Source organism: Ovis aries, chromosome 9, assembly GCF_016772045.2.
Source record: "Ovis aries strain OAR_USU_Benz2616 breed Rambouillet chromosome 9, ARS-UI_Ramb_v3.0, whole genome shotgun sequence".
NCBI classification, from domain to species: Eukaryota; Metazoa; Chordata; class Mammalia; order Artiodactyla; family Bovidae; genus Ovis; species Ovis aries.
The window spans coordinates 19601547-19624958 of NC_056062.1; the positions used below are offsets into that span (position 1 = coordinate 19601547).

Genomic DNA, 23412 nt, shown 5'->3' on the forward strand with positions numbered 1-23412 from the left:
AGCATACAAAGAGTGAGAGAGATTTTTCTAAGCTTCTGTTTGTGTTTGCTGAGCCCATGCAACCAGAAGAAAGGGACAGGGGTGGCACAAGGTGGCAGCAGTCAGCCAGCCCTAAAAAATGACTGGCAGCTAACCCACTACACAAGTTGGTGACCATGACCTGATGCATGCAATTCAGACAGAAAAAAAAAATGTAAAGTGAAGATAAATATAAATGCATAAGTATCTCATATTGGGTATAAAAATATACCTATATCCTATACGTTAAAAAATTTTTAATAAAGTTTTAAAAATACAAAATCATTGTCATTTCGCCCCAATGACCTACAAGGCAGGCATTACTGCCAATGTGCAGACAAGGGAACACAGGCTCAGAGAAGTAACTGGCCCAGAACAAACAGTTCAATTCAGAAGGGCAGATACTCAACAAATATTAAATAAATGAATGGAGTTGAAACTTCAGTACAAATTTTTCAGTTCCTATGGACTCGATCTAATATTTCAGCTAAAATTACTGAAAGCAGAATCAGAGCTTTGTTCAAAGTTCCCCATGGCTTTGTACCTGGGGGCCCACAGGAGTTAAGAGACAAAAGAAGCAGAAGGAAGCAGCAGTGTCCACACCAGCTGACAAAGCTCTGGCTGCCACTGTTTGCTTCCTCACACAACGGATTTGACTTCTACATGCCAATGCAAATCACCATCAGCACTATAGTTCTCCCCAACAAAATCAACAGAGCACAATGTCCAACAGCCGTAAGTCAAACTATCCCAAAACTTTCCTCCAAAAAATGTTTTTGCAAGTTAGCTGCATGACCCTGAACAAGTTATATAGCTCCCCAGCCTCCATTTCTTTGCCTGTAGAATGACAACAGCAAAACTGCTTCCCAAGGCAGCCACCAGGACTACAGGAGGTGATGTATGGGAAAGGGCCTTGCAGCAATGCCAGGCACACCTTAGGCACAAAACAGAAACTGATCTCGATGCTCTGAAAATGCTGGCTAGAGAGTATGCCTCTTAAAACATCAGCAATGTGGAAGATTAGTATCAGTACATGAATATCAAAGCAACGCAAGCTTGATGATGGATCAGGACTAACACCGGCTCAGATGAAGCCCTCTGTGCAGATGCAGAGGGTGACTGGGCTATACGGAGCGCCATCTAGTGGAAGAAGAGCAGGGCACAGGGGCGCCAAGTAACTGAAGTAGCCGGAGAACAAGGGAAAATGACAGGATGGAAACCGTCCCCTCTCTCCTGCATTACAATTTCTCCACGGCGCGTGAACCAATAGTGACCCCAAGTGTAAGATTCACATCAAAAAGAGAGCTCTCACACACTCACAACTCTTTATCACACCAAGGAAGAACATCAATAATATGCCAAGAACACCTTTTAAAGTTCTTAAAATAGCAGCAGGGGCTGACTGGCGAAAAATTATGGAAATGCAAAAAATTATGGAAATTTACAGCTTACCAATTCAGAGCAAGATACCCTGTGCCTGTGGAGAGCGGCTGCTGAATGTCCAGACATGTTTTAAGATGTGCAGTCATAAATCTGTTTATGGAAGCCTCATTTGTTAATGGGAGCCTCAGGTGCTGCATCTTGACTAGCATAATAAAAACCAGTCAGAGCTGCTGCTAATTTTGTACATGATATTAATGAAAGAGGCTTCCTAAAGAATGAGTTTCCCCTTCAGTATCTCCAGGATTGGAAAACTAAAATCATTTTAATAACATAAAATTACCCTGAGGAAGGAGACTGGATGATTTATGCATTGAGTTATTATTATATACTTTATGTCTGGAAAGTGATGCCTGTATGCACACACCTGTCTCGGGCAATTCTTTGAAACGAGCAGGTAATGTTTGTTCAGGACACGGTACTTACATGCCATCGAAAACGGCCACCCCACAGAGGAGGTATAAGGTCTCCAATGTTAGACGAGAAACTTCGGCTCCAGGAAGCTAAGGAACTGGTACAGGGTCACAGCCTAGAAAGTCGTTACCTGCCAGAATCCCGTGACTCCTCTGGCAGCTCTTCCCTGTGAAGCAGTGCCGTTTCCCATGTAAAGGCATCCGCCAGATTTTCCAAGCTGCCTGTGGTCACGCAGTTCCTACCCTGCACAGTCACTGCACTACCTGCCGGCTGTACAGTCTGCCCTGCTCACAGAACGCCAGGCCAGTGCCAGGCAGCTCACTTTAAGAGCTGCATGGCCGAGGTTCTCCCAGGAAAGTCAACAGGAAAGCCCAGCCACAAGGAAAGCCCCCACCTCTGCTGGAGCACACAGCACTCTGCAGGGGGTAGATAAAGATCTGAATCCTGGCTTACCACTTATTAGCTGTCTGACATTATGCAAATTATTTAACCTCCCTGCCCTCAGCTTCCTCATCTACAATATAAGATAAAATGATTTACTCTTTCAAGACTGTTAAGAAAATTAAATGAAACCATGTACATAAACCATCTAACCCAAAAAAGGTTCTTGATAAACAGTAACTAGTATTATTGACAATTGTAATCAAGTATATTCAAACATACCCCACTTCCTTCACAGAGCCTTTTAAAACCATTATCTGTGGGACTATGTTCTTGTATATTCTTGGTATTTTTTTTCTTTTATGAGCCTATTTTTAAAAGATGGGGAATTTTTAAAACATACCATAAACTGCCTCTAAATCCCTGATATCACACCAACTGTTTCTGCAAAAGTATTTAAACACAGAGAGCTCTGTCTCTAAGAGACAGAGAGTTTCATCAAGAATTGACTTATTTCAATACAGAAAGGTTTCCTACTTGATCCATGATTACTAGAATATACATAAGTAAAACTCCTTACCTTGCATGCTTACTAAAAACTGTAAAGTACTGCTGGAGAACATAGGAAAAAAGGGAGCTTGCCTTTTTAGTAAAATACATTTGGGGAAACCTCTTTTAAAAATTCATCATCACAAAGGGAACTTCCTAACTGGCTTTCACTGTAATGAAACCCTTATTTAAAAACAAACAACAATGGTGGGTTCTGTCTTTGAGTCTCTTCTTAAAGTACCTTATCAAAACACAAGATGGCTTGATTTAGAAGTTCAGCCTGAGGACTGTGCACCCTTTAGAGCCTCAGATGCCTCATCTGAAAAAACAAAGGACACAGGCAGGGGATAAAATCAGCTACCTTCCAAGATCTTGTGGGGACTGGAGATAATGCACAGGAAGCACCAGGCACAGAGGCCCTCCATTTGGCAGCTTTTATGGTTTTTCCAGTAGCCATGTATGGATGTGAGAGTTGGATTGTGAAGAAGGTTGAGTGCCGAAGAATTGATGCTTTTGAACTGTGGTGTTGGAGAAGACTCTTGAGAGTCCCTTGGACTGCAGGGAGATCCAACCAGTCCATTCTGAAGGAGATCAGCCCTGGGATTTCTTTGGAAGGAATGATGCTAAAGCTGAAACTCCAGCACTTTGGCCACCTCATGAGAAGAGTTGGCTCATTGGAAAAGACTCTGATGCTGGGAGGGATTGGGGGCAGGAGGAGAAGGGGACGACAGAAGATGAGATGGCTGGATGGCATCACGGACTCGATGGACGTGAGTCTGAGTGAACTCCGGGAGTTGGTGGTGGACAGGGAGGCCTGGCGTGCTGCGATTCACGGGGTCAAAAAGAGTCGGACACGACTGAGCGACTCAACTGATTATGATCATTATCTCAAAGCCACCAACACTCTACTTCTGTTTCTTGGTAAAACACATAAGCCATTCTGTCTCCACTCAGGGGGAATGATGACAACAAGCAAAGGGTCTTGTGACATCCAAACTGCTGCTGGCGTTCCATCCACAACCACCACTACTCCTGAGCTTTGAGGGTCTGTGTGGCATCTGAGAGTGAAGATTAACTCCTTCAGGTAAGGCTTATTCAGCAAGTGACGAGGGTCACCCAACTTCTGGTTTAAATCTGTCATGAGAAATCTCATTAGTTTAGGCAAGGAGAGCTAACAATGTTAGAATGCACTGCCTAATAAGTTCCTCAAGAAAGAATAAAAGTAAATAATCACAGGATTCCAAGCAGATCTGATAAGATCTCCTCACCTCCTGAGAAGGACCCCTACAGCCCACCCCATGGAGTGAGCCCTGGGATGCTCTCATGCTTATTCAACACTGCAATTCACTTAGAAACCCCTCCCGTGCCTGCCTGCACACCTGTTGGGGACTTCCTCCTACCCCTACTCAGCCAGGTCTCTAAAGTGGTAAAAAGCAAAGGCCTTAAGGACTGCTAAACTCCAAATACTTTCTGATTCTTCTACCTTTATGAGAATTAAAACAACGCTGAAACGAAGACTGGAGTTTACAAGGGCTACAGACCAAGAACCATATGAGATTCTGAAGACACAAAGATAGGTTAAGACCAAGCCTTACCTCCCGAACAGCTCACACTCTCCAGGGAAGACAGAGATCCAAATAGTACATTGTGGTGACTATCATCCCATCAGAGTTAGGCACCACCTGCTTCAGGACCAGAAACAGGCACTCTAGCCCATGGAGGGAGGGAAGTGGTCAGACAAGATATCTACAGCAGAAACTTGGAGGAAAAAAAAAAAAAAAGAAACTTGAAGGATAAAGTATCAGTATAACAATGGATGCTATATAGTTCGTCTTTCAACTCCAGCACAAGCTAGAGAGACAAGAACAAACTGCACATAAAAGGCCAGAGTTTTAATCCCCCTTCTGTCATTAACTACCTTTATCATCACAGTTTGACCCTTCATACATCCAAAGGTCCGTGTGATGTGGAAAACAACAAAGCCTGAACATCCCCTCGGACATTCTGTCAGTATGTCACTCTGGGTAAGTCACTGTTGGAATCTCCATTTCTACAAGTGATATATTGGGCTAAAAGTCTCTACATTTTTGTCTGTTCTCAGTATTAAGATTATAGACATGGGTGAGTGTGGAGAAGTACCTCGTAAATGCTTCTAGAACGAGAGTTAAATCTAAACCACCTTGTCACAAAATAGTTCAAAAGGACAGTTGAAGGCTAATAAGACATTCCTCTGGAAAGGAGAGGGCATCTAAACACTAAAAGCCACTCTCAATCTGATGCAGAAGAGAGCAGATATTCCTCAGGAGTAGAGGCTGAAATTTTTCCCTCTCTCAGTCCAGGACCAGCAAAAACACCCTGCGAGGTAGGTTCTCAATAAACCTGCTACTAGTGTCTGGATACCAAAACACTGTAACTGACCATCACTGGATCCTTCTGAGTCATAACACTATAGAAAATGACTTATCTAAATATGTGAGTCAAAGAGTAAATATGTGAGTCATTCCATCCATTTTCTTACAAAAAGCAAAACCTGATAAGCCTAAGAAAATATCAGAAACTAAATAACCACACTTTTCCCTGAATGAAACAGAGAAGTGCACGCTATGGCGTGAAGGCACCACAGATAAATGGAATTCTGCAACCTTCACTCTCATTCTTCTACTTTACACGCTTGACAACACACAAGCAACCAAAACAATTTCCAGAAAGGGTCCCCCAAAGTGAAACTCTTAAGTCATCGAGCTTTATTGTACAAAGAGAAGCACATAAGGCAAAATAATGATCCTTCCTTCATATATGTTTATCCCACACGTATATCCTAAGTAATGCTAAGAATCTCATTATTAAGAGAAACTGATGTAATATGAAAACACTTATTTTGAAACACCAACAAAGAAATTTATCTGGACATTAACGCATGCGTGCATGCTAAGTCACTTCAGTTGTGTCCAACTCTGTGCAACCCTATGGATGGTAGCCCAGCAAGCTTCTCTGCCCATGGAATTCTCTAGGCAAGAATACTGGAGGTGGGTTGCCATTTCCTTCTCCACTGGACAGACCACCATAACCTGGAATCTTCTGCTCCACTTCCTCTTGTAACCAACCCTAAATATAACTTGGCAATGAACCAGCCACCAAAGCATATATTATATCAGATAATTAAAAATACAGGGTTATGTAATCTTATTTAATGGTTACTTGGCTTGGACTGAAAACCATCCAATGCAAGACCAAAGAACTGGATTAAATTATAATGCGTAAGACATTTCTGAAGATGTTTTTAGTAAGAGTCAGCACATCCCCTAGTAGCAAATATAATATAAAACACGGAATGCAACTTTCATCTCCAATTAACCTCCTTGGCAAGAAACTGCAATGTCAACTCACTCTACAGGCAATGGAGGTGGGGATTTAAAAAAAAGTTTATTTTATTTGATTTAGTTTTGACATCAAGTTAACATCACGTGTTATTTTTGGCAGAGAAACAAGAGCATTCAATATTTGAGGGGGTGGGAAGAAGGAAAATTTATCCTGAGAAAATTGCAATAAAAGCCAAGAACAAATGCCCACTAGGAAGAATAAGCCTGGAAAAAGTGTAAAAACCAACCTATGTTAGCATAGAAGTATATATCTTGTGATTCCAGCTCAAGTTCTTACTTGGAATATAATTAGAGGGAAAAAAAGGTAATTCAGCTATCAGTGTTTACAAATGCCGAATTTTTAAAAAATGAACACACCTCATTTATCAACACTATCACACTGTGTTGATTACTAAAATCATATATTGGTCCCCAAAGGGCTTTAACTCAAAAATGCCTCTTGACTAGAATCCTGTAGGAAATATCTACCATGAAAGCTTGTTTCTTCAAAGAAGACCACTAGACAAGCACAGAAACAAATGTTTTTAGAAAATCAACAGGAAGTCAACAGGAAACAAGCATATTAGTTCTATGGCTTTGGCAGGGTTTTAAATTCCCATCTGTGAAGTGCCTCAGTGCCGTCTTTTGGAGAAAGTCTGAGTGTGGAGAACAATGGCCTTATGAGACCAAAGACCTGAGTTCAGACTCACCTATCTCAGTCACCTGCCAGCTGCCTCCCCAGAAAAACAGAGACATCAACGTCTGCCTCACTAGGGCTGAGTGTGAGAACACAAGCAGACAGCTGTGCCTCAAAGAGCCTGGGAAACTTGAGAACACTATACAAAGGTACTGACAGCATTTGGTGATGTTAAGCGTCAAGTCTACTTATCACAGGCCACTCCATAATAAAATAAAGGTGTGACCCATTACCATTTATAAGTTAGTGCCTGAATACCCATCCTAGTATCAAGATTCATCTGAAAAACAGATGCCTCCCTTTAGAGGGAAATAGTCAAAAATACAGATTAAAAAAAGAATAAAAATGCTCTTGGTAGTCAATCACAAAATGATTATCAGATTTAAAATCAAAGCTTTATAATAATCAATTCAGATTTAAGACACCGTGTTTCAGAAATGCCACTTGTAATTCTGGAGTTACGTAACAGCATAATTAATATTTTAAATGATAGAGCTCTGCATTCCAGAAAGCAGCCTGTGATTTAAGGGGAAAACATTTCAGTCTGAAGAAATCTAAATTAACAGTAATAAGAATATCTGAATAAGTTACTTCCCTAACTGTTCAATGTAAGAAATGTACCTCTTGCAAGAATTACATTTTTGATGAAAAAGTAAGGTAATCAGGTTTAACACCTAAAAAAAAAAAACAACTAAATGGCAACATTGCCCAAGATCTGTTTCAAATAATTGGAAGCAATTACCACAGGTAAAAACAAAGAAACCAAAAGAATTCCAAATGTATTAGCAAAATGAATGCCACAGCAACCTGGCACAGAAAATTAGTTCTGACTTTCAAAATAAGATAACTTACTACACTTTTGTTAAAACTGCTTCTTTAATTGAGTACAACCTAACTTTGACTCAGCTTCTTTATTCAGAAAAATACACTTCATTCCACAATCCAGAATATTTCTAATGCCAATGATCTCACACAACGTACAAAGAAATTTCTTTCATAGAGATGACAGCCCAGCAGGCAACAAAAGATATATGTAAATCACAAAGAGAGAGGAGTACAAACCCAACTGTTCACAAGAGCATGGCAATAAAACTTAAAATTCGCTTTCTGCAACGCATAGCCATTACTTTTTCACAAGCCCGTTTTATTAAAGAAATAAAAATAAGCCTACAATTAAAATGGGAAAGCTCAGTGAACCCATCTCTGTTCAACAAATTAAATACCAAGCTTAAATTCTTGCAGACAGTCAGTCCCTCCACCAAGACCCTCACTCGACCACACACACACCCTACTAGGAAGAACGGGTTGCAATAGGCAAATACCGGAGGTCGCTATTGTAAAATATAGACACCTATATTCAAATAGAATATGTCTGCCTCATCTTCCACTTTCAACAATCAAAAAGCCAGGGTCAGCATGAAGATCAGCAGACCCGGCTGAGTCGGGAACCACAGACCCTCAAGGCACAGTGATTCGTGCAAAAGGTAACAGATCTGACGGGATAACCTCTGCCGGATGGTCTGTGCCATCACCCAGAGAAAAAGCATACCAACGGCTCCCAAACCCATCTTTATCTGAAACACGCATTCCAGATCCAGGAGGGGATGAAGGACATCGCTCTGGGGAAGGCGGGCTTCATTTACCGTCCATCCCGGCAGATTACTCGGGAAGCTGGAGAAGGAACAAGCCAGGGAACGCCGTCCTGGGCGGGCACGCCTCCGTACGCCGGGGCACCCCGCGTCCGGTACTTCCCGGGGCGGCTCACGCCCTGAGCTGGCCCGAGGCGCGCTAAAATGGCACAAGCAGCAAAGGCTCCTTGGCCAGTGTTCTCAACCCCGAGCCGGCCCCCAGTGAGGGTGACCCACCCAGAGCCTCCCAGAGAGAGGACAGGCAAGTCAAGAAGCAGACTCTCCTGCGTGGGTCTCTTCCCGCCCCCCGATGACTCTCCAAGGGCCGGCCTGCAAGGCTAGGTGTGAGCTGCCCACCCGCGGGGAGGGCGGCGAGAGCCCGGACCCGCGAGAGAAAGAGAAAGAGAGAGAGAGAGAGAGAGAGAGAGAGGAATGAAGAGGGAACCGGGAAAGCGGGCCCTGCTCCTCCAACGTGCCGGGGGTTCTGACCCCAAACCTCTTCCGAGGTCCTCAAACTTCACCAACAATCCAAGCACCTGTTCCCTTCACCTCTTCTGCTTCCGATCCCCTCGAATCCTTCCATTTTCCTCGAGTTCTTTCTCCAGCTCTCTAACCAAACGCAACTAGTTCCCTGGTGCCCCCCACCGCCCCATTCTCCCCTCCAATGAGCTCATTCAACCCCCGCCCCAACGAAGCCCCCAGATGCTCGTGGTGCCCCACCCGCAAGTTTCCCTGGGGTACCCTCGAGTCCCCCACAGATTCCCTTCAAGTCGCATCCAAACGCCCAGCCTGCCTCCCTTCCCGCGTCTCCCCACAACGCGCACACAACACTCCGGCTTCCCCTAGGTGTCCCACATCCCCACCCGAATCAGCGCCCCCCGCCAGATTGCGACCTGGGTCCCCTCCGGTCGCCCCGAGGTCGACGGCCAGCTCGCTGCCACGGCTCCGCACCCCCCAACACCTGCGCCTCGCCCCCGGGCCCGACGCCCCCCAGTCTCCAGCCCCCCACCCCTCCCCCCAGCCCGCCGCTCCCGGGTCCCCAACGGCCGTGGGCGACCGTTAACGGTCGGTCGGTCGGTCGGCCAGCCGGCCGGCGCGCGCCCTCACCTTGGTTCACCAGCCGCAGGGCGTGCGTGAAGGATGGGTCCAGGGAGTCTTTCTCCGCCATCAGCTCCGGCAGGTACTTCTCCTCCATGCTCGCCGGCCGCCCGGGCCCGGGACGCGGACTCCAGGCGGGCGGGCGGCGGCGGCGGCCCCGCAACCCCCGACCCCGCCCGCGCCCCAGCGGCGCGGAACCCGGGCCGGACGCCGCGGTGGGGCGGCGCGGGGCGCGGCGGAGCCAAGCCGAGCAGTCGGCCCGGGGACGGCGGCGGCGGCGGAGGCGGTGGCGGCGGCGGCGGCGCGGGGCGGGAACCGGCCGCGCAGCCCTGGTCCCCGGGGGTTGGCCGCCGACGGCCCCGCGCTGGCGGCCGCCGCCTCCCAGACGCGGGCTCCGCGCTCCCGCCACGGGCCGGAGCGATCAGGCGGCCCTCCGGCCGAGCCGGCGGCGCGCTCCGCGAACTGGACACAGTCCCCGGCGAGCCCCGCCAGCCGGCGCCGGCGCGGAGCTCAGCAGCGACCCGCACGCCGCGCGCCGCCCCGCGCTCTCTGAGCCGCGGAGCCGAGCGCCCGGCCCCGCCCGCCGCGCCCGGCCCCGCCCCGCCCGCCGCGCCTGCGCACTGTGCCCCGCGCCCTGCCGCCCGCCGCCCGCTGCGGCGCGCCGCCTGGTGGGGCCGCTCCCGGCTACGCGACCGAGCCCGGGAGGGGCGTCCCGGGGGCCTCCCGCCGGCGCCGCGCCGGTCCGCAGCTCCCTGGGAGGCGTGCGCGGAGCGCCGCGCGGCTCGGCCACGGCGGGCCGAGACGCAGAACCCGGGCAACTGCGCCCAGAGAGGTCAAGCGGCTCGCCCAAGGTCACCCAGCGAGCGATCCCGGGAGGAGGGCTGCGCGCTCGGCTCAGGGGCCGGGCGGAGAAGGACGCCGAGGAGCACCCGGGCTCGCCGCCGCGGGCTCTGGGAAAGGGCGGCGGGGCGAGCTGCCCTGCTCTCAAGCTCCCTGGACTTCCATAACTTAGCTCGCTTTGCCTCCCCTGCTCCTGTTTGCTAGGAAATAACGTGGGCGCCCAGCCGTCCTGCCTCGGTGGGTGCCTCTTGCGCTCAGCGCCAACCCGTGAGACCCTTGGAACCGAGGTCGATTACATAAAAGCGCGTGCCCTTCAGGTCGGCTTTGTCATTCCGCTTGCCGCCGGGTTGTCATTCTCTTCGCGCAGAAATCCGCCGAGTCCGGAGGCGGGGCAGGGAGCCGCAGCCCGTCCCCTCTGGGGCGCAGTCCCCTGGACGCACGTGGGTGCTGCCGTCCTCCTTTCGTTTACGCACAGCCACCCACCTCGACAAATCCTCCATCGGACCGTTTTCAGATATCCCAGGTAGAGTCAGTGGCGGGGCCCGAAGACTCCGAGTCTGTCCTGCCTTTGCCCCATCATATCCCACCTCAAGTCCGGGCCTCTACGTCCCTGTTCTTGGACAGCCTTCCAGGACTTCCCCAACAAAGTGGTACCTGTTCTGTGTCCCACCAGCGCTGGTCAGGCCTCACTCACGGAGAACTCTGATTCTGTTTTCCCCAGACCATGAGCACCTCACAGACAGGGCTAGAGCTTTCTTTTATGGGGAAGGATCCCCAGCACCTAGTGGCCTAGGACGGGTGTAGGGGCACCAGAAATGTGTGATGAAGGAATAAGCCATAGACATGCCACTCCTCTGGGAGCAGGTCTTCCTCCCAAGCCCCCAGGCAACTGGCTGTACTCTTGATGCAAATAGAGGTGACAACACCCAAGGGGGGCCTCCCTGATGGCATGGGAGGAAGAATCCACCTGCCAAGGCAGGAGATTCAGGGTTCAATTCCTGGGTTGGGACGATGCCTTGGAGAAAGAAATGACAACCCACTCCAGTATTCTTTCAGTCCGTGAGATCGCAAAGCATCAGGTGGGACACGATTTAGTGACTGAGCACACACTATACCCAGAGATGCTTGGGGCGGGAATCAAGGAGCTCTACGCTGCTCTAGGTCCCAGCCCGAAGTGTGAACTTCCTTCATTCTCAAGCTCCACCCCTAGATGGAACTGACTCCTGGTGAGGTGCCATTCCAGAGTCCCAGTAAGAATCTTCTTCATGTCTCTCTTTGGTCTAAACTTGCAAGAGGCTGTCAGATGAGACAGTTCAGTATGTAGCCTCTGGGACCAGAGAGCCTGCATTTAGAATCATGGCTCAGTTGCTCACTAGCTGTGCTATCTTGGGCAAGATACTCCACCTCTCTGTGCCTCATCTTCCTCATCTATAAAGTGGAAATGATAATAGAGCCTATTTCCTAAGAGAGTCATGAAGATAAAATGTATCACCTCTTAAGGAAATCCCCATAAAGTGTCCAGCATACATAGCCAGTGCTTAGCAGTTCTTTGTTGGGTTTTCACCCCTGGATTGCTGTTTCCTGGGTCTTCTGAGCCTCTCCTTCCCTTCAACTGTAGCTCCTGGGGGCACTTGCATCGCCCCAGCATACCAAGTGAAAGGCCTGGCACCACTGTTTCTGACTGGGGTCCAGAGTGTGGCTGGGCAGACACTCTGCAGTCCCAGCTCCTCTCTGACCACTGTGCATCCTCAGCTAAATAACCTGTCTGAGCTTCACAGTTCACCTCTTCAAAACAGGGCTTATGCCAGCAGTCCTTGAGGGCAAGTTGGAAGGATTTAAGGGGAAATGTTTTCTCCTTTAAAATTCGAGTGGAATGCACAGACCTCTGACTTCCATGCCTTTATCACAGACTTTGCTTTCTAGGGTGTGAGCCCCTGACAGCCACTTTTCAAGGGAGGAAGGGAGAAGGAGAGAGTCTGGAATTCACCTGCCAATGGAAGAGATACAGGGTTGATCCCTGGGTCAGGAAGATCCCCAGGGTAGGAAATGGCAGCCCACTCCAGTATTCTTGGCTGCAGAATCCCATGGACAGAGGAGCCTAGCGGGCTATAGTCCATAGGGTTGCAAAGTCGGGCACGACTTAGCACGTGCACACACACACACACAATCCCAGGGGAGGAGTAGGAGCCAGTATTCAGCTGCTCCCCTCACCACGTGGTCTAAGACCCTCCTTTCCATTCAGACCTTCTGCCCCCGTGACATTCCAGCCATGGAATAACTGCTGTTTTTATTGAGCATTTGCTTTGTGCCAGGTGGGATGCCAGGGTCTTTGTACCCACTATTTTCCTTTCTCTCAACACCCTGTAGGGAAGATACTGTTCATTAGCACTTACAGGTGAGGACACTGAGGCCCAGAGAAGTTTAATACCTGCTTAAGTGCCACTGATGTCAGGGAGCGGTCCCAGACCCATGGGACCTCAAAGCCTCCTCTCCTCCCTTCCCTGTCCTGCCCTCGCAGGCAGCAACCTGGGACACTGGAGACCAGCTCCTCCCCTCCTGCATCCAAACAGTTGGCGGACACGTCTCACCAGCAGCTGGGGAGGAGGGCTGTACACCGGGAAGCCGAGAGCAAAGGCACTGAATCTTCTGCTCCAGCCCCTCCTTCTCTCAGAGCCGTCCAAGAGGGCAGGTGCCCAGCACGGCAAGTATCCCTGTGGGGTCCTCCAGGGAGGAAGGAGATGAATGTCTCTGTGAGATGTTCAGGAAATTATCCCCACCCACCAGCCTGGCCAGGCCATTGACCATGGGGCACCTCCACGCCTCCTGCAGACTCTGCTGGTCTTCCTGAGATGGCCACCCTGCGGGTACCAACTCTCCCGATCCCTTTGAAGGTAAGAAAAGCAGGCCTTGGGAAAGGTTGTGGTTTCCCCTCAAGCAACTGTGGGTAGTGCTAGTGCTCACAAGGTCTAACGACTTCCAGGGCAGACAGAGATCTCTTCAGGCACACACCAGGACTTGCAGAGCACAGGCTTGGTGCATGACAGTTCTGGGAACAAAGGACAGGCTGTGCTCAAAACAGACTTCTCCAGAGCCGCGTCTGGCCGGAGGCTCAGGGCCACTTACTCCATCCGCAAGGCGTGTGTCTGCCCTGGACCGGAGACCCTAAGATGTGGTAAGAAACTCCAGCCGCCCTTTCTCCTCACAGTCACACATCTGGAAACAATGTCTCAGTATCAAAGACACAAGGGCACTTTCCCGATCAGCCTCAGATGAGGCTGATCAGGTGTCACTAGGCCATTTGAAGAACTGCACTGCAAGTCCCCCCTGGCCCAGCCGACCACCACATGGCTGAATCCCCACCCAATCACTCCCACCACTGCCACGCCCACCTCTGGAAAAAGATGCCAACTGCAGTGGGTCAGACACGGCTACAGCAACACCCCATGTCATCAGGGGCTGATGAGTGTGAAGAGTGTCTCTGAGCTCATTGTCACATTCCTGCTGAGTTACTGCTCACACTACAAGCTTCCTGTTCCTTTTATTTTAAAAAGGTGCATTCTATCCCGGTTTCCCTAAGACCCAACAGTACCCTGGGTGTGGTGTCCAAATCGGACTGGCCGGAGGGCCAGAGAGACCTTGATTTTTGGCCCCCAGCTCTCCTGCTTACTAGCTGTGTGATCCTCAGTCAACAACTTGATGTCTCTGAGCACGGGGAGAGGAAATACCAAGCTTCCAGGATTCTGCAGGGTTTAAACTGAAGCATGAAGCCTGTCCTTGGCGCTGATGGCGTTTGGACTCTCCCTGCTCTCCACTCCACCAGTGCTGTCTGTGTTGATGGTCAGGCCCCAGTCACTGGTGGACCCCCTTGGCCACACACTGTCCTCAGAGCCTGCTCAGCTTCACAGCGCGAGTGCCCAGCCAGGTGGTCAGTTCACAGCAAGTACTCGTCGCTCGTTCAAGTCCATTTCTCCTGAAATGCAGTCCCCCAACAGTATTGCTTCCCAGCTACCAGAGATAAATGAGTTTGTCATGTAGGACAAGCACCAAAAGATGGCACAGCTTTACCTAGAAATCAGTCATTTATGTGTCAAGGAGACAGACACCACACATGTTCACCGTGCTCCCCGACCCCAGTGAGTTACAGAGGGAAATGCATTTTCAAATCTTGAGAATGACTGGAAAGGCTCAGCACACGTGGAGCAGGACGCAGAGAGACTCTTCAGAGTTGGGAGGCTTTGCAGAGTTCACAGCCCATCCGTAAAGCAGGCATGCCTCCACCGAGGACTGGCTAGTCTGTGAGTGGCTCCCTCCCATTTTATTCCACTCACCTTCCAAACAGCCTGCATTCAAGATCCAGAAATACAACTGAAAGGAACCACAGAGATCAGCAAGCTCACAAGTCACTAGTTTGTAGAGATCAGGAAACAGTTGCTCCAAGCACTGAAGTGACCCCAAGGTATAAAATGAGAGTTGAACACACACACACACACACACACCCCACACACACCCTCCAGCCATGTCTAAGGATGAATGGAATCAAACCTTTCAGCCCAGTCACTCCCATTCCTGAAGACTCCTTTTATGTCTCTGCATCCATGTTCCCTACGTCTGTTTCCTTCTCTTGCTCCTTGCTACTCTAGCCCACTTGCTTCTTTCTCCAGAAAAGAAGCCATTCTGCTTTCTTCCCAGAGCGAATAAAACCACAGACATTGCACAGGCACCCCCTAGTGGCAATATGTGAAAGCACAGCTTCCCCCCCCCCCCGCCCCGCCCCCCAATTAGTTGAACCAGATTGACAAGCCCCTGGCTTGGACCTGGGCTGTGCTCAGAGGCTCAGTCCTGCCTGACTCTGTGTGACCCCATAGACTAGTCCGCCAGGTTCCTCTGTCCATGGGATTCTCCCAGCAAGAATACTGAAGTGGGTAGCTATTTCCTCCTCCAGAGGATCTTCCCAACCCAGGGACTGAACACACATCTCCTGCACTGGCGGGCATGTTCTTTACCACTAGCACCACCTGGACCTAGTCTCCTCCAAAAGGGAACCTCACACAGGGTTTTAACTCGTTCCCAGAAAATGGGAGAGTAAAGTATGATCTTAGGTGAGAGTGAAAAATGTAAAGGGTAAAGAAAAGAAGAGGGTGGAAGGGAGGGAGGGAGAAAATGAAGACAGGAGGAGAACAATGGGAAAAAAATGAAGAGAAAGTAAAAGACACATAGTAGGAGAGAGTACAAGAGAATAAGGAAAGCTTAAAGGAGAGACATTTCTCTGTGCTCAGCCTTGCTCTGTTTCTAAGATAAACACTCAAGGAAAGAGTAATGGAAAATAAGAATTGACATGCCCAGGGTCAGTTGGCTGCCCTGTGGCACAGTCAGGTGGGAACAGAGGAGCCAGGGAGAAGAAGGGACAAGGACCCTGCAGTTGACCCCATCACTGCCTGACTTGGTAATCTTTTCAAAATCCAAATCTTTCTCTGTCTCTATTTCTGCACGTGTAAAAGGGTCACTAATAGCAGCTGTTCTCTTCCTGTTTTGTTGAGATCCAGTGAGAACAATAAAGATTTGCAGAGAAAGCCCCGAAAAGTGCTCGGAAAAGTTCCCCGGTATAACCATCACAGAAATGTGTTTTATCGTTTTTCTCTACGCAACAGCAGCCCTCCATCCTCTGCTTCGGGGACCAAAGAGGTGATATGTGATGCTGGTCTGCCAAGGCACTTGCTGTATTTCAACCATGCATCAACTTATCATGGCCTCTGGTGCTTTATAAGATGCCATGATTTGAAAGGCGCTGTTGAAATGTAAAACCTTATTGCCACAGTAGTAAAAAGATCAATGTCCATCTCCTTATCCACTCTTTCTTGTCAGGATGCATAGAGATACACGCCAAACAATTCCGTCCACATTAGCAGAATACTTCGCAATAAAATTGCACGTGTCTGAGTTCGACAGAATGGCCACAAAGCAAAATATTTTTGGAAGTATCAGAGTACCTTTCATGTCCAAACAGCTGTCAAGGGGGTGATGACATTTTTAGAGTCCACTGCAAAAGTAAACACACCCAGGTCTCATATAAACATACCAGCTTGTGTTTGTGTTTTTCTGTAGTTAAAAAAAAAATTGGAGAGAGAATCTGATCAAAAAATGGCTGTGGAAGAAAAATGGACATAAAGTTGTCCAACTTTATGGAATTGTGTATGGAGCTGTATAGTCACGTACACTGAATTCCGTGAGAAAATGTGTCTTCTCAAAACAACTGTGAACGTGTGTCAGTGGGCACAGTGCCCTGTGGACAATTCCTAAGTGTCTCTGTGGTTTTGTTCCTTGGCTTCTGTGTATCACAGCACTAGCCTTCCCACAAACCTCAGCGCTCACTGCTACCCCGTTCAAGTTTATTCTAGGTGATGCAGAACGCCTCGGCATTCACTGCTTCCTCCTGATAGTGGAGGGGAGTAGGGTGCCAGGTGAGGGCGTGCTTTGCATGCTAGGTGATTTCAGTCGTGTCTGACTCTTTGTGATCCTATGGCTCCCCCATCCATGGGATTCTCCAGACAAGAATACTGGAGTGGGTTGCCGTGCCTTCCACCAGGGGATCTTCCCGACCCAGGGATCGAACCCCCGTCTCTTCTGTTTCCTGCATTGGAGGTGGGATCCGTATCACTAGCGCCACCTGGGAAGCCCAGGTTTATCCAGGAGATCGTGATGGATTTGATCCAGCCTCAGATGGCAGCTGGTACACAGGGAAGTCCCAGCTTCCTCTGTCGAGTCTCATCCTGGTAATTGTCTCCTGGTCTTCTTAGCTATGTGCACTGGTAACAGGACTGCAAAGCTGCAGCAGCTTAGATGTAGAAACCACAATGATCTGCGTGCCTGGTAAGTTAAGCTTTGAGCAGGTAATGGTTTGAGCCACTGGCTGAAGAACCAAACAGAGGCATGGGTGCTCAAAGCAAAGCGGCCTCTTCCAACGTCTCTTGCCCCACCTATGAGACAAAGGTAACACCTCTCCTCACAGAGAGTTCCTTAAGATCTCCACGAACTAAATGTCCGTGAAGTGCTCAGCACAGAGCTGGTGCTCAGTGGGTTTGGAATGGGTGGAATAGCCATAGAGCAGAAATATAACATGAGCCACAAGCACACTTGTACACTTTCTGCCAGCCACATTCAGTTCAGTTCAGTCGCTCAGTCGAGCCCGACTCTTTGCGACCCCATGTATTGCAGCACGCCAGGCCTCCCTGTCCATCATCAACTCCTGGAGTTCACTCAAACTCACGTCCATTGAGTCGGTGATGCCATCCAGCCATCTCATCCTCTGTCATCCCCTTCTCCTCCTGCCCCCCATCCCTCCCAGCATCAGAGACTTTTCCAATGAGTCAACTCTTCCCATGAGGTGGCCAAAGTACTGGAGTTTCAGCTTTAGCATCATTCCTTCCAAAGAACACCCAGGACTGATCTCCTTTAGAATGGACTGGTTGAATCTCCTTGCAGTCCAAGGGACTCTCAAGAGTCTTCTCCAACACTGCAGTTCAAACACATCAATTCTTCAGCATTCAGCCTTCTTCACAGTCCAACTCTCACATCCATACGTGACTACTGGAAAAACCATAGCCTTGACTAGATGGACCTTTGTTGGCAAAGTAATGTCTCTGCTTTTGAATATGCCAACTAGGTTGGTCATAACTTTCCTTTCAAGGAGTAAGCGTCTTAATTTCATGGCTGCAGTCACCACCTGCAGTGATTTGGGAACCACAAAAAATAAAGTCTGACATTGTTTCCACTGTTTCTCCATCTATTTCCCATGAAGTAATGGGACCAGATGCCATGATCTTGGTTTTCTGAATGTTGAGCTTTAAGCCAACTTTTTCACTCTCCTATTTAACTTTCATCAAGAGGCTTTTTAGTTCCTCTTCACTTTCTGCCATAAGGGTGGTGTCATCTGCATATCAGAGGTTATTGATATTTCTCCCAGCAATCTTGATTCCAGCTTGTGCTTTTTCCAGCCCAGCGTTTCTCATGATGTACTCTGTATATAAGTTAAGCAGGGTGACAATATATGGCCTTGACGTATTCCTTTTCCTATTTGGAACCAGTCTGTTGTTCCATGTCCAGTTCTAACTGTTGCTTCCTGACCTGTATAGATTTCTCAAGAGGCAGGTCAGGTGGCAAGGTGAAAAGAGAACAGGTGGAATATTTTCATAAGATGGTTTAATCATACATATCCAGAATAGTAGTTCAACATATAAACATATTAATGAGATTATTGTTGTTGTCATCATTGTTTAGTCCCTCAGTTGTGTCCAACTCTTTTGTGACCCCATGGACTGTAGCCTGCCAGGCTCCTCTGTCCAAGGGATTTCCCAGGCAAGAATACTGGAGTGGGTTACCATTTCCTTCTCCAGGGGACCTTCCCAACCCAGGAATCCAACCTACATCTTCTGCATTGGCAGGCAGATTCTTTACTACTGAACCACCAGGGAAGCCCTGTTAATGAAACATTTCACATTAAAAAGAAGTTATCTACTATGTTTCACTTTCATGCACTGGAGAAGGAAATGGCAACCCACTCCAGTGTTCTTGCCTGGAGAATCCCAGGGACGGGGGAGCCTGGTAGGCTGCCGTCTATGGGGTCGCACAGAGTCAGACATGACTGAAGTGACTTAGCAGCAGCAGCATGAAATCTGGTATATATCTACACCTACAGCACCTCTCAATCCTGAAGCAAAATTTTCAACAGTTGAAGTACAATGTGGTCCTACTGAAACTATAAAGTTGTACTTAATGGGAACATATTTTACACTTTTAAAATTCAAATTTGATTAATTAAAATTAAATAGCAAACACTGGTTCTTCATAATGCTAGCCTTAATTCACGTGCTTGTTAGCCACGTGTGGATAGTAGCCATGGTATCGGGCATTGCAGATCAAAGGAAGGAACTCGGGGGCATGGAACAGAAACACAGCTGTCACCTGCTTAACCAAAGAGATGCGCCCTGGTCTCGCCCCACGTGAAGCCCCAGACAGGCTGCCCGAGGCTGGTGCAGTGGTGCAAAATGTCATTGGTGAGCCAGGCTCCGTCCTGCTTTCTGCTCTGCCCACCTTAGCAGGGCAGGATGGGCAGATGGGCAGGTGGGCAGCTGCCCACCGTGGGCATCTGACCTCACTCCAGGCAGGAAAAAGGGGAGGAGTGAAGGTTAAAGGGAAGATGACCATCACCTGTCCAGTCTGCTCAGCTGTTGGGCTTTCTTGGAAGTCCCATCTAATGGCTTTTGCTTAAGTGTCATTAACCAAACTGCATCAGGGCAGAGCTGATCAGTGTAGCATTTTACCTGGGCACATTAGTACCTTCAACCAAAGGGGTTCCTTGGAATAGAGGACCACGGATATTGGGAGGCAACTGACAGCCCCTCTCGGAAGTGGCACCTGCAATTATCATTACTCATGCCCCCAGACTTTGATTCTCAAAGAATCCTTAAAGAAATAAAATGAGAGTTGTGGGTTTTTGTTTTTGTTTTTTTTTTTTTTTTTTTTTGGCTGAACAAATTAGAAACTCCCTTACTGCATCACATCTTAGAAAACAGCTGGGTGAGGTCCAGGGAATCAGAATTGATAGAGCAAGGAGGGGAGGTGGACTGGCTGCTTCCCTAGGTGGGCGGAATGAAGGGTGGCGTGGGCAGAAAACAATTCCTTTGTGGGAGGGAAACACGTGCTTCAGCTCAAGTGAGTATTGGATGGAAAACTGCCTTAAGCAACAGGCAGGGTCACGTTATGGAAAGCAAGAGTGCTTCCTGAGGAGGGTCCTTCTCACGGACAGCAAAGATGTTTCTACGAGTTCAGCTGCAGCTTGGCAATCTTTCTTGGGAAGCTGATCTCCTATCCCCCGGGGCCTCCTGACTACAGCCTGGCTCATTGCTGAGCTGGGAAAGATGCACTACCAACCTCAGCGTCACCCAGGTGGTGACCTTGTTTGTTCTTGGAGGGTCACTGAACATCTAAGCCTCCCTTTCATCCTAAAATGGGGATAATAACAGGGCCACTTAATAGTCCAATTGTGAGGATGAAATGAGCTAATGTGTTCAAAATGCTTAGCTCAGCCCCTACCACACAGAAAGTGCTCGATAAATTATTATTCTGAGTTTTCTCTTATCATCTTAGAGTGAGTTTTGTGTTTCCTTTTGTCTGATCTATTATATATTGGTTAGAAGCCTGGCAAGAAGCAAAGGGTACTCTCAGAAGGAGTCATTGAAGAGAAGTCCATAAAGGGACTCTTTACAGGCCTGTGTAGGGCAAAGCGAAATGATGAAGGAGGAGATAAGCAGTCTGGGTAACCTTGCCAATCTGTGCCTGAGGAGGCATGAGGGCAGTTCCCAGAACCTACAAGAACCGTGGAAGTAGGAAGACTTGCAGTGGGAGCCAGGGCAGCAGACAGAGCCCAACCCCTGCCAAACAGTGACGTGACCTGGAAGGAGCCAGGGGACCGTACACCTTGACCTCTTTCTTCTACACCCTCATCTCCTGCAGGCGCCTCCCATCAGTGAAGTCCAAACTGCAGCCAAACTCCAAGGAAGCCCAGCTGATGCAGTCCCTAGATATCAGCCTCCCAGGGCAGAAGACAGTGTCAAAAGGGGTAGAGAATGTTATGCAGAGGGATGAGATGAGGATGACCCAACCACACTGCAACGTGCTATAGTAAAAGATTTCACCTTAAATATCTGGAGCTGACTTGCTGGATTTGCACTCTGGTTAATGCTCTTTTTCTGCTCGGGGTGTTTGGTAGTCAAGTTATGTGAACACTTGGCTTCTGTTGAGAGTCCAGAGGCAGGAAGGCATCACAGTGTTAAAGTTTTAGAGTTGCTGACCCAGAATTTATGCCACATTTCTCCCAGTCACCAGCCGGTGACCTAGTGCAAGCTAAAGGGCCCCTCTGAACCATGCTGTCTAGTCCATATCATGGGAGAAAAAGCAGTTGTCTTGCTGGCTAGTTAGGAACATTAGATGAAATGACATGAGTCTCCTTTGCCTTTACTACTATGTGAAACCCAAAGGCACTGTGGCTGAGAGTGCAGGTTCTGGAAATGGAATGACTGGATTCAAGTCCCAACTCTGCCATTTAAAACTCTGTCTTTGGACCAGCTACTTAACCTTCTAGCATCTCAGATCTTTCATCTGCAAAATGAAGGAAACCAGTCCTCACTGTATAAGGTTGTTGTGAGAATTAAATGAGCTATTACATGAAATTGATTACATGTGATTAGAATAACGTGTCACTCTATCGTCAACATGCTGTTACAGGTAAAGCTCTGAGATGAAGACGGTGTGCTTAATACACACTGAACTCCATTCTGCAGTGTTCCTGCAAGATCAGCACCAAGAGCTCGGACAGCACCCTCTCCGGACTCCTCCTTTACCCATCAGGGCAGGTAGTACAGAGGCAAGTGTTCTGAGCATCTGAGCAGGAACAAAGTACATGTCATGATTCATGAGGGGTAGCTCCCTGTTCTTCAGGGAAAGGAAAGTCAGTGCAGAATCCACTTCTCTCTGCTTCTGCCCAAGAAACATCTGAGCCTAGTTCAAGTACAGGGCTGCTCAGTATAGTGGTTAAGAGCATAATTGAATGAGTCACCTTCTCTCTAGCTGTGTGATCCTGAGCTGGTTACTTAAAATCTCTGTGCCTGAGTTTCCTCACTTGTAGAAAGGCGATTACGATAGTGTCTACCGCAATGGATTGTTATGAAATTAGTCAATATTTGAAAGTGCTTAGAACAGGGCCAGGTACATAATATGTGCTTTATAACAGCTTCTTGAGTAAACAGAATAATCTCAGTTCTGTAAACAAATTTTAACCAATTGATTTCCTTTGTGATCCGTACGGATCTGAGGCACTGTTCTCTCTTGGGAACTAAGAGCAAATCAAAACTGTTTGTTCAGAGGAAAAGAGAAAATGCTTAAGTCCGCAAAATCAAGAGGTTCGTTTACTGATAGAAGTCACTGAGATCCACTCTGGCATCCCATAGTCTGGTATCTCATAGTCTGAGAACTCTTTGGTTTTTCATCTTGTGAACAAAAAGCACTGCCAGTTGCTTTCCGATCACCAACAACTCATTTTACAGATGGGAAATGAGATTCTTATTCCTTCTCTTACTGGCTTGTTTATATGACTTGGTCATACTATTTCATCTTTTTCTGAGCCTCTGCTTTCTCATCTGTAAAATGGGAATGTTAATTCCTATGTCCAATATTCCTTCAAGCACACAACAACTAGTTAATGGAAGTGGTTTCCTTCTACCTTTTGTATCTATAAACAATGAGAAAGTCTGGGAGAGAACTAGTTTGAAAGACTGAATTTCACAGATGGCATCAGCTAATTAAGTGTTAACAAATTTGAAACCACGTGTACAGCAGGGTTTCTCTCTCTCTCTGTTTTTTAAACTGAGCAACACACAATAATGCTTCTTGCATGTGCTAATCTGAAGAAGGCTCTGGCTCTGTTGTTTTTGCTTTGGATGAAAGAAAGGCCGCTACCTCAGAGGCACGGTAGTGAGAACCTGGCTCTTGGAATCCAACTCAGCTCCCTGATGTGTGATAACCTTTAGCAAATGACTTAATATTTTTTTGTCTCTTTTCTTTCTTTTTATCATTAAATGGTCTTTTATTCTGAATTTCAGAGTCAAGACCACTGACATCTTTTCTAAGCCTCAGTTTCCTCAACTGAAAATACCTACCTTACAGAAATATTGAAATTGATTAATATTATGCACATCAAGTGTCTGGCACACAGTAGGGGCTCAGTAAATGGTGGCTGTTATCATAAGTGCATAATCAAACAGACTGTATAAAGTGGAAAAATAAAAAATAAAACACTGTATTTGCTTCTTTCACTGATAATATATCTTCTGGATTTCCTGAAATATAGGGAGGAATGTAACATTATCCTCCAAAGAAATAACACCATGACAGCTGAAGAAGCTATTAAGCTTTAACGACATGAGGACGATTTACT

The 23412-nt window shown here is 47.9% G+C and overlaps 1 protein-coding gene across 3 annotated transcripts in view; it reads right to left on the reverse strand.

The window, feature by feature from the left end:
- The window catches only part of KHDRBS3 (KH RNA binding domain containing, signal transduction associated 3), a 161576-nt gene extending 151441 nt beyond the window's left edge, over nt 1-10135 (reverse strand). For all 3 annotated transcript variants that reach the window (XR_006060786.2, XR_006060785.2, XM_015097718.4), the window contains exon 1: nt 9594-10135. Coding sequence is in view for 1 of the 3 variants with exons in the window: in XM_015097718.4 (XP_014953204.2) it covers nt 9594-9681 (88 nt within the window). In the remaining 2 variants the exon portion in view is untranslated. The remainder of the gene's footprint in view (nt 1-9593) is intronic.
- Nucleotides 10136-23412: the final 13277 nt, after the last annotated feature.